Source organism: Sinohyriopsis cumingii, unplaced genomic scaffold, assembly GCF_028554795.1.
Source record: "Sinohyriopsis cumingii isolate HCF-2022 unplaced genomic scaffold, ASM2855479v2 utg000229l, whole genome shotgun sequence".
NCBI lineage: Eukaryota > Metazoa > Mollusca > Bivalvia > Unionida > Unionidae > Sinohyriopsis > Sinohyriopsis cumingii.
The window spans coordinates 6,944,803-6,956,105 of NW_028315879.1; the positions used below are offsets into that span (position 1 = coordinate 6,944,803).

Below are 11,303 nucleotides of genomic sequence, written 5' to 3' on the forward strand. Positions count from 1 at the left end.
TTACATCGATCTGAATAGCAGTTACTTGTACCTGAAAGTCAAAGTTCTAGATAAGACTGGAGGTCCTATAGACGATGAAGCAGTAGCTCCCGTCAACAATTTCATGCATTCCTTGTTCAGTGGAGTGGACTTGTACTTGAATAACAAACTAGTCAGTAGCAGCATGGATACTTACCCTTATCGTGCCTACCTGGAAAATCTCTTGACGTACGGAATTGATGCCAAGAACACTCATCTCAATGCCTGTGTGGTATGGGAAGCTGACGAAGCTACCAAGTTTGAAATATTGGAAACTGATGAAAAGAAAGACAACAATGATGGATTTCTAGAACGAAGAAAGAGAATCACGAGAGTCAACACAAGTTTAGAACTAATGGATCGTTTGCATTTGGACATGTGGTTCCAAGAGAAATATTTGCTGAATGGAGTGGATGTCCGCCTGAGACTGAATCGGAGCAGTACCGCTTTCCATTTATTGGCTAATACTGACGAGTACAAAACCAAAATCCAAGAAGCCAGACTCTACGTACGATGTGTGGAAGTGTTACCTAAAGTAGGAAACGACATCAGTCAGACGTTGAGCAGAACGACCGCCAAATATCCCATACGACGCGTGGAAGTGAAAACCTTCACCATTCCCAAGGGGCAACGATCCATGATCGAAGATCATCTGTTCCAAGGACAGCTACCCAAACGTTTGATCGTTGGTATCGTCGAGAATGAAGCCTTCAACGGAGCTATCGCTAAAAATCCTTTCTACTTTCAACACTTTGGCGTGTCCAAAATCGAAGTCAGTCGCGATGGCAAGACCTTGTGTACCCGACCTTTCGAACCTGACTTTACCAAGAAGAATTACTTGAGATCGTACTTGTCCTTGTACGAAGCCACCGGACAGATAGGAACCAATACCAGTCACGGCATTACGTACGAGGATTATGCAGGAGGCTACGCTTTGTGGGCTTTTGATTTCACTCCAGACCAAGGCAGCGACGAGGGACATTTCCACCCTATAAAATCCGGCCAGATTCGTGTGGAAATTCAGTTTAAAGACCGAGACCCTGATGAAACGGTGAACGTCATTCTGTATGCAGAATTCGATAATACGATATAAATCAGCAGTTTGAGAGAAGTCATTCTAGATTACTAGAAACCATGGAAGACTGTTATCCCTCTTTACCTAGTGGAGAAACTTTGGAGATGGAATGTGAGGAGACCGTGGAAGAAGAATCCCAAGACAAAGACGAAGATGTCATGATGAAGTCGAGATGGCCAGAACAAGAAGCCCATTTAGTCTCCTGTTTTGCCAAACACTTGGTCGATAAAATGACGGAATTGATCAAGAAAAATTGCTATGGATGTCAAAACGATCATCCCAGTCAAATTCAACACGACAAATGCCTGATGTTGAGCCAAGAAGAAAAATTGGACGAGTACCTGGGCGAAGCTTGGAGTCTCATCTCGGACGAAGACGTGTTGCATCAGTGGTATAAAGACTTGCGTGAACATTCTTGTCCACCATTAACCACTCAAGAGATCCATCGTATCGAAGCTCTGCTGAATCAGAGTGAGGAGACGAAACGAAGAAACGGTTATTTGTCAGACATTTTCAAGCAAAAAGTCAGGATCGAATTGATGACTTATTATTACCTGTGAAGAAGAAGAAGAAAAAAAACCACACAAAACATGGATACCTGGGAACTTTATTACCTTTTGAACCACAGTTCGTATACGGCTTCTTGGAATCCTGTCGTCTGTGCTAAAGATGAACTCCCTCATCGCAAACCTCAAGACCATCAAGCTTACGTGATCAACACGGACGACAGTCATCTCCCAGGAACCCACTGGGTAGCCGTTTACTTTCCTCAAGAAGGATGTGTGGAATATTTCGATTCGTACGGATTGTCCCCTTTGGAAGACGATATCATTGACTTTATGAGAAGAAATGCTCAGACCACCCGATTCAATAATGTGAAATTACAAGGCACAGATTCCTTGGTGTGTGGACAATATTGTGTGTATTTTCTGCATCATCGCAACCTGGGCTATTCCTTAGAACATTTAGTGACTCATTTCGATCCTCGTTCTTCTTCAAGAAATGATGTGAAAGTAGATCGATGGTTTTGTGACCATTATGCTTATCTTTTGTCTCAAGCTAGGAAACGTAGTGTCCATCAATGGCCTAATGATTTCCAACAGTGGAAATCACAATTTTATTCACAACGTTGTCAGCCCTGTTTAAAGTAGATTGTCAATTGAGAAAAAATGTTTGTGATTTGAAACAATTGTTTGATGTTATATTGTTGGATTATTGTTAAAAATGTTAGAGTTGTTGTTGTTTAGTGTTAAGTGATTTTTGAATAAAAAATGTTGTGTTTTGAAAAAAAATGCCTTTGTCTTTTGTTTAGCCATAAGAATGTTGGATTGATGCTCTTTCACTTCTTACTATCCCTCTCATGACACTCACTGAACGTTGCGGCTCGAAAACCGTGTGGGGGATGTTTTCCTTCACGTCCGCGCTTTGACTTTAAGAACCGGGGTTGTTTCCAGTCTAACCATCCATTGTCGACTCATCCTCCTACGAAGATGTGCTCCAAACTAGCTAAGCTCAACGAAGCCTAAGTGAATTTGCATAGGGTCAGACACAGTCTGATACCGAAGCCAGAAGAAATAGAGAATGTGAGAATGTTAAAAATCACTGAAGACTTGATAGAAGAACTCTTCAGAGAAGAAATGAACAGGGAAAAAGAAGAATGGACAGAGAAGTACAGACTTCAGAGACAGCAGCAACAGCAGCAACAACAGCAACAACAACAACAACAACAACAGCAGCAGCAACCTGAACCTGACAGAGGCTTTGTCGATTGCCGTTTCGACACCAAAGAGTTCTTCTTCTCTTTCCGAAGAAGCAGACCTATCGTCAGAAAGTCTATCCTCAGAGGACATCGCATTCTTAGAAACTAAAAAAGAATGCCATAGCAAACAAAAAAACAGCCCTTTTCAGGGCTACCCCAATACTCTAGAAAAGAAATAACGATCCATTTGCCAATGTGTATAGGTAGAGTAGTGTGAATATAAACAATAACTCTTTCTTAAAAAATGTGAGGGTATGTGTTTGTGAGTTTGTGTGTTTGTGTGTTTGTAAGCGCTCACGTAAGTTGGTGTGGATAGTAGATTAAAATCACGTTTTTTTTTTGGTGTTTGAGGTGTAAATTTGGGGTTAGAGTGTTTTGAGTATGTAAATAGTCTATTGAAGTGATTTATAAAAAATTTTAAAATAGTGATGGGTAGCATTAAAAAAGTGAGTGAGTGTTTCTTTTAGGTCCGCGCATTGTTTTTTGGTCATGATCTAGGTAAGATTAATTTTATGTTTTCAGGGGGATGTTTTCATTCACGTCCGCGCTTTCACTATAAATTGAAACTCGTTCGGCAGTCTAACTACCCTTGTTGATTGATCAACACAAAAAATGAATAGCAGAATAAGCAAACTTCTTGAACTCCAGATACATCTGGAATATGTTAGGCGCCTGTTAAATGAACTGGCCGCGGAGGCTATAGTAGAAGAGGAAAGAATAAAGAAGGAAGAGGAGGAGAGAAGACAGAGGGAAGAGGAGGAAAAGAAAATAGGAGAGAGGATGTCGTACAATATTCCCGAGACAGAGGATTGGGGTGTTGAAGCGAATCATCCTCCCTCTGCGCTCCCCAGATGAAAGGTGAAAGGAGACTGGGGAATAAGATGCGTGTGTGACGCCAGGCCAGGAAGGTGCCATCATTAGATAGGTGCAATCTGGAGTTCAAAAAAAAAAAGCCCTTTTAAGGGCTACCCAATACTCTAGAAAAGAAATAACGATCCATTTGCCAATGTGTGTAGGTAGAGTAGTGTGAATATAAACACTAACTCTTTATTCATAGTGAGAGTGTATGTGTTTGTGTGTTATTGTTTGTAAATGCTCAAGTAAGTTGGTGTGAATAGTAGATTATGGGTTTCTTTATTGTTTCTTAGCGTATGTGGAGAGTATAGTTTGGGTTTGATTATATGAAATGAGAAAAGTGGGGATGTTTTCCTTCACGTCCGCGCGTTGTTTGGTCATGATCTAGGTAAGATCAAATTTATGTTTTTAGGGGATGTTTTCTTTCACGTACGCGTTTTCACTATAAGAACCCACAGTATTCGTCGTTCAAACCATTCTACAAAGAAGATGGCTTCTAACCAAACTGACAAAATGCAAACATTGCAAGACGTTTTAGACAATTTAGGAATGATGGAGCAGATGTTAATAAGACTCGTTGAAGACCACTATTCCTATAGTCCCCATCGTGTAAAGATGGAAATTAATAACTTAAGAAAGGTAAAGGACATGATAAGTGGTGTCATGAAAGAGATAAAAGAGGAGAAGGAGGATGAAGAGAAAAGGATAAGAATACGCAAATGGAACGAAAAAATTGAAAAAGAAGAAGAAAATGAGAAGAGGAAGAAAGAAGAGGAGGAAGAGAAGAAGAAAGAAGAGCAGGAGAAAAAAAGAAAGAAAAGAAGAGAAAGAGTGTAGGAGATAAAATAAGAACTTGGTGGAGAAAAAGAAGAAATTAGAAGCAGAAGAAGAAGAAAACCCAAAGGCCCTTTTCAGGGCTAGCCATATTTCTCGAAAAGAGAATGACTTTTCAATTGCCTACCCCTTTTTTTAAATTTAAAAAAAAAAAAAAAATCCCATGTTAAATTCCCCTTGTACGTATATTGACCCACGATTTTTCGCCATGTTAAATTCCCCTTGTACGTATATTGACCCACGATTTTTCGCCATGTTAAATTCCCATTGTACGTATATTGACCCAGGGGGGTCTGTAATGCTAATTCCCATTGTACGTATAGTATCCCCCTTCACTACTTATATTATCTACGTCTGAATTTTACCTACCATACGCATCCAGCTTATGTATTGCTCATAGATCCAAAGAAAATTTAATAAACTTAAACAAACATAAGATTAAAAGCAGTTAAAAATATGCTCTCATCACCCCCCACCCGCACCAGCGATAACATAAGAAGAAAATGAAAACAAGTGCGAAGCTAATATTTGAAGGTATGCTGGAACTGTTGAGAAGCTCTTTAAGCAAGTTACCACGTGGCTTAAAAATGTGTGTACTGTGAGACGAAGTTATAGGAACTGAGCGGGGAAGGTGTGGGTATGTCTATGTTTATGGAAAACTGTAACAAGCAATGAAAATGCAGCTGGCAAATTATAGCTTTAGATATTGCTTTCATCTGACTCAAAAAGAGAAATAAAAACGAACAGTTAATATTTAATTGCTTTCTGTTCTTCGTTCAAGCTACCAATTATAATCAAAATCATCATCAGCGAGAGGCCTGCGTTGAAACGTTTAACTGAGAATGACGAAAGACTTCGTCACTCATTAGTGACGTAATCTATGACGCAGCGTTTCCAAGAGGACGTTTCTTACCCTTACGGTGTGCATAAAGGTTGCTGTACGTATTCACGTTGACAGAAAGAAATCTCTGATTTTCCAAGTCTATTCTTTTCAAATTTGAAGAAATGATGGATTTTCAAGTAATGAGTAATCTCCCGGAGTCATATTCAGCATTAACGTGAGTAATTTATAAATAATACTATAACTGTGATAAAAAAACAACACAAACGCCGAAAATTCTGTGCAACTAGTTTCGCATTTAATGTATGCTTCTTCAGGCACGAAATGTTTTGAAAATAACGGATGACGTCTAACAATTACGTCATTACGTAACGTCATAAATGATATGCATCATCATAACAATTATATATGACAGGATCTAAAAGATACACGAGTCTCTAATGAAACTTGAATTAGTAAAATAATACAATAAACTAGAGACAAACAGACATACATATAATTATATTGTTATAAAGGATATACAATATATCAAATTAAATTATACAGTTTTATATAGTGCATTAGCATTAAGTCCATTAGGATACAGAGTATCTAACTTATAAATCCAATAAGTTTATTTTATGAGTCTATTCATGTCACCATGCACAATATCTATTGGCATGAAAGAAACATCAAGTAGAGAGTGATTATTGGCGTTAAAGTGTCTTGAAACATTAGAGGAAAACTGAGGATCTCTATAATTTTTTATATGAAAGCGATGATTATGCATTCTCTTAGACACTTGTTGTAGTGTTTGTCCAACGTATTGCATGCTACATTTTTTACAGGTTATTAAATAAATCACATCACGTGATATGCAGTTAGTGTTATCGCGTAGAGAAAATACCTCTTTTGTATTAGCACTACTGAAAGAAGTACTTTCTCTTATGTTTGCACATTGAGAGCACCGGTGTCTGTTACATTTAGATGACGAAAAGTGTATTTTTTATTTTCTGTCTGTTTAGTTCTGATTAAAAAATCTTGCAAATTCTTGGGTCTCCTATAAGCGAGAACTGGTTTAATTTTGAAAAGTGATTTGACGCTAGTGTTATTGGATAAATTTAGGAGACTATAATATTTATTAATTATACGACCTATATTAGGTAATGAAGGATTATATTGTATTGTGAAAGGAATTACATCTCTCTCTCTATTTTACATTCTGCTGTGTTTAAAGCCTCATGTTGAGTAAGATTACGGGCTTTGTTCAGTGCAGAATCAATTATGTATGTAGGATAATTTCTATTTTGGAAATATGTTCGTAATTTATTCAAAGATCTATTCAATCATCTGAAATAATGCGTCGGTATCTTTTGGCCTGGCTATATGGTGTACCGTTTTTACATGACATGGGATGACATGAAGAATAATCTACGTATTGGTGGATATTAGTTTCCTTGATAGGAATATTTGTAGAGGAAACTAATATCCACCAATATGTAGAATATTCTTCATGTCATCCCATGTCATGTAAAAACGGTATACCATATAGCCAGGCCAAAAGATACCGACGCATTAGAATAATAAGGCACTTTCATACAATACAAGTATTGCTTTCACCTTCTCATATTAGTGCTGAATCAGGTTCTGTACTAGTTACCACCACCACAATAGCAGAGAATACTATGAGTGAGAGAGACAAAGAATCAATCAAATTCCATTTAAAATCAGTTGAACTTTTAACACAATGGTTCTTTTATGCATATGTGATCCAAATCATTAGCATAAACATATGTCAACTCTATCTCCAACCCTACCAATTAGACTGTTAGGAGACATAATGTGCTGTCATATCTGTCACCCACCCTACCAAATGACTACTATTAGGCAGAACTTTGTGTCATTTCTCTCCGTCACACTAACCCACCAAAATGACTTTAAGGAGACAGAAGGTTTTGGTATTTATAGCTGCCATCCATCAAAATAACTGTCAGGAGGCAGAAGGTTTCGTCGTCTCTATCCTACAACCAACACAATTACTTGACGGAGACAGAAGGCTATGTATGTTCAACCCAACCCCACCAAGATGACTGTAAGGAGACATGTTTTGTCATCTCCGCCATCCACCCCACTAACTTGACTGTTAATAGACGAAATATTTTGTCGTCGTCGGAGCCCCATCCCACGAAACTGGATGTTAGGAGACAGAATATTTTGACATCCCTATCATACACCTTGCCACGATGATAGGAGACAGAAGGGAAAGAACTAACGCCCCATTGGGATTAAATGAACAGTGTGGGATCTTTACTCCAAAACAAACTGTATGCCAGATGGATGAAATGATAGATGGGATAAAAGCTTAAACAGTTTCGAGTTATGATCCAGAACGGAAAGTATGAATAACCGATGAATGTTTTGATACAAACAGTACAAATATTGAAACTGAATAATTCCCGAAAGCAAAAGGCCAATTTTGACAAAATTTTGAAAAGCATATCAAGTTTCATAAGGACATTTTGTTCAGTTTAAAAATGTTATTCCAATATTAACGGAAATATGTATGGATGTACAGACGACAACAATCTGAATGCTACAGAAACTGTCAATTTGTCAAACAGTTAAAGGTATATCTAGCTTAATAGTCTGATACTTTACCATTTGTCAGGCACATCTACATTACTAGTCTACTATACACCAATTCTTATAATGTTAGTCTTAGATCCCCCTCCTTCCAATCCCTATATCTATTTCCCTATAATTTAAATTCATTTGTAACGAGCCGCAGTGAAAGTGCCGTACAAAACAGCCCAATGTTCATCTTGGCAGATTTTGAGTTTCGCTGCTTTATCAAATCTAATCAGAGAAGGATTTATTTATCTTCAGAAAAATTATAACGATTTGTTATTGAATTCTATCAAATCAATTTATAAAATTTTATTTATTAAAGTTTCTAAATAAAATATATATCTACTTTTTTATTTAGTTGGTAAGGCATGCAGAATGTATGCCTTCCGATTCAGTGTTTACATCAGTTACTTTGCAAGTGACTCTATTTATAGAAGTATAAAGTAGTATTCCGCACTGTTTATACAGAAACGAACGCATCTGGGTGCGATCACATTGTTATGTTCTGACCAATGGAAATCTTCCCTACATTTATCAACTGATGCAACTGCAATTAAACACACAATTCGAATAATACATCTTCTGGAGCTGTGGCGTTGCCTATTTCCAAACAATTTCAAGCTGTTTTCTCATTTATCTAACATATGAAATGTCATATCAGCGACATATATCCATCCCTTGTTATAAGCCAACTATATCATCTTCTTCATCATTCCGTTTGTTTAGAAGTCACGTTTTCCAAAGTGAATTATTTGGATGGTCAATTAGCATCTTACAGGAAGAAAGGATATTTAACCTAGCGTCTGAATGGTTTGATAGAAGGTCTACATACTTGTCCATATATTTGACGCTAATAAAAGATGCAGTTCTACACAATGGTAGAGTTTTTGTTCATATCAGTTCCATTTGTGTTATTCGATATGCTCTGGCTCGTTTCCATGGAAACGGTAGTTAGGGTGTCAGTGGCACGCTTTGGCCGCAATTTTCTCATAATATCTAGAAACACGGATTTCATCTCGTCCTTGAACCGTCTGTTCATAATGATATAGATCCAAAAGTTCGCATGGAAACTTAGCACCATGACAATCTCATATATGAAAAAGAAAAGAGTATTTTCTCTTTGTGTCAGGATTTTGTGACCACTATGCATTTCGATCACAGTCACAAGTCGAAATATGCCGTACGGGATTTCAGGAATTAATAATATGATGACAATACAAACCACAACAATGGAGGTGATCGTATTTTGTTTGTCTCTCTCTTTATTTTGTTTAGCACTGAAGGCCGCTTTGAGAATGTTTTGATGAAACATTCTTTGGATCGTTAGGATTGTGAGGACAAGTAATAGCACGCATGGCAATATATTCACAAGAAGCAAGGTTATCCACAGATAGGCGCAAGATTCAATACACGGAACTTCAATATTCCACTCACACTGCCGGTACTCTTCCTTCTTATTAAGGTGGTACGTTTCGATGACAAAAGCACATATAGTAATGACGCCGACTATGTTCAAAGTTTGGCGAGTGGTAAACCAAGATTTTATTTTGAATGGAAACCAGACACAGCAAAATCTTTGAAATCCAACCAACAATGTCTGCCATATGGACACCGTATGGAAAGCTTTGGATATGTAAACCTTAGAAAGCATAGCTGCCTCACACCAGCCTTCATTCAGAACGGACGATCCTTGCTTTCCATTGGTGTAGGTATATATATATATATATATATATATATATATATATATATATATATATATATATATATATATATATATATATATATATATATATGTGTGTGTGTGTGTGTGTATGTGTTTGTGTGTGTGTGTGTGTGTGTGTGTAGGCAATGTGACAAGTCCAGTTAGAGAGTCCGATATTGCGATGAAAAGAAGGATTAGGTTGGTGGTTGTTCGCATGCTTTTCCGGACGAAAACGGCTACAATCAGCATATTTGCAAAGGACGTTAGAATAACAAGGACAGGCCAGCCGTAGATGTAAAACTCTTCAAAATCATGCATTTCGAAAAAGAACTCGGGATCTGAACCATTTACTGTATAATCCTCGAAATAATTTAGCCTGAATGTATGATTGTCTAGCGACATATCAGATCCTTCATGGTTTCAAAGCTTTTGCTTGTATGAGACATCGTGCTACTTTCAGCCAAGTGAATCCATTCCAACTCTGAAAATATTTTAAGCGGGTACATTTGCTATATTATCAAAACAAGATTTCATTTATTTAACTTATTAAATGAAATTACAAAGTGCTCATTGACTTATTGGACTGAAACACTGCTTTGGGATCAGTGTGAATTAATTGAAAGACCTTCTGGATTATATAGTTGTGATACATCATGATTGTTGGTACATCGACATATTCAAGACTATTGGTACACGAGCACATTCAATACTGGAATTCATTCAGAACACTACACGTTTTCACTTGCGATAGAACATTTACGATTATTTGGAATTTAATTCACAACAATGCAAATTCCTCTTAAATTTTATTTTTTTAAATTAGAACAATAAAATTATTTCTTAACTTTGCTAATTTGTTTGTTTTATTTCTTTCTACTTAGTCTAGAACCATAGAGTCGTAACAATGAAGTTATATATCGGCATGTTGACTAAGTAAGTGCGTCGCAATGTAAATTTCTCGTAATTATCTTCAGTTCTGACTTTTGTGAAAATTCCTGATAATTCGCCTCTGAGAAAAATAAAATTAATGCTTCTTTGACACAGAGCTAAAAATAAAAATATTACGAATATAAGTCAAAGTACCTACGTGATCTAATCAAAAGATGCCTAGCGGACCACCACTACAACAACCAGAACAAAATGAACAATTGTGCATAAATTAAATGTAATGTCTGCACTTAACATGATTTTTCGTTCATGGTGTGATGTTGTCACTGACTGTGTAGCAAACTTTTTGCTCAGGCAGTGATTAATTAGCAAACAAGTGTCATTGCCAGTAATAGCGATGCTGATGATGTTTCCCTCGCTGTGGTACGTGACGCCTACTTGGGTCTGTTAACAAGGATGTTGCTCCCCTGGTTTATGCTAATTCTAAGAATGAAACTGTCTCAGCTGTGATACGAAAATGTGTTTTTGTAGTATGACATTGCTTATGAAAATAGTAATTTCCAGCAATCAGCATAGTTTTTGAACAACGATGTTTTCACATACAAATGACTTTTATGATCCAACGACTGGATGGTTTTGTTATTATTATTCTTAATGTAGGCGCGACGCCATTATTTCAACACATGATAGGTTCAATACATGGCGGCTATGGTAAATGGTGCAG

General features: G+C 37.1%; 1 protein-coding gene across 1 annotated transcript; it reads right to left on the minus strand.

Annotated features, from left to right (window-relative positions):
- Window positions 1–8,857: 8,857 nt before the first annotated feature.
- Window positions 8,858–10,009, minus strand: LOC149774498 (sex peptide receptor-like). The gene is made up of 2 exons (XM_089945297.1): window positions 9,832–10,009; window positions 8,858–9,657 (listed from the first exon to the last, which is right to left on the minus strand). The coding sequence occupies exons 1-2, from the start codon at window positions 10,007–10,009 to the stop codon at window positions 8,858–8,860; spliced, it is 978 nt and encodes a 325-aa protein (XP_089801423.1).
- Window positions 10,010–11,303: the final 1,294 nt, after the last annotated feature.

Bases quoted from the DNA above. Each gene is read 5' to 3' on its own strand.
- LOC149774498 (XM_089945297.1), bottom strand. From the start codon at position 10,009: ATGCATGATTTTGAAGAGTTTTACATCTACGGCTGGCCTGTCCTTGTT. The intron at 9,658-9,831 runs CACACACACACA...TTCTGAATGAAG, and splicing joins TGGACTTGTCACATTGCCTA to GCTGGTGTGAGGCAGCTATG.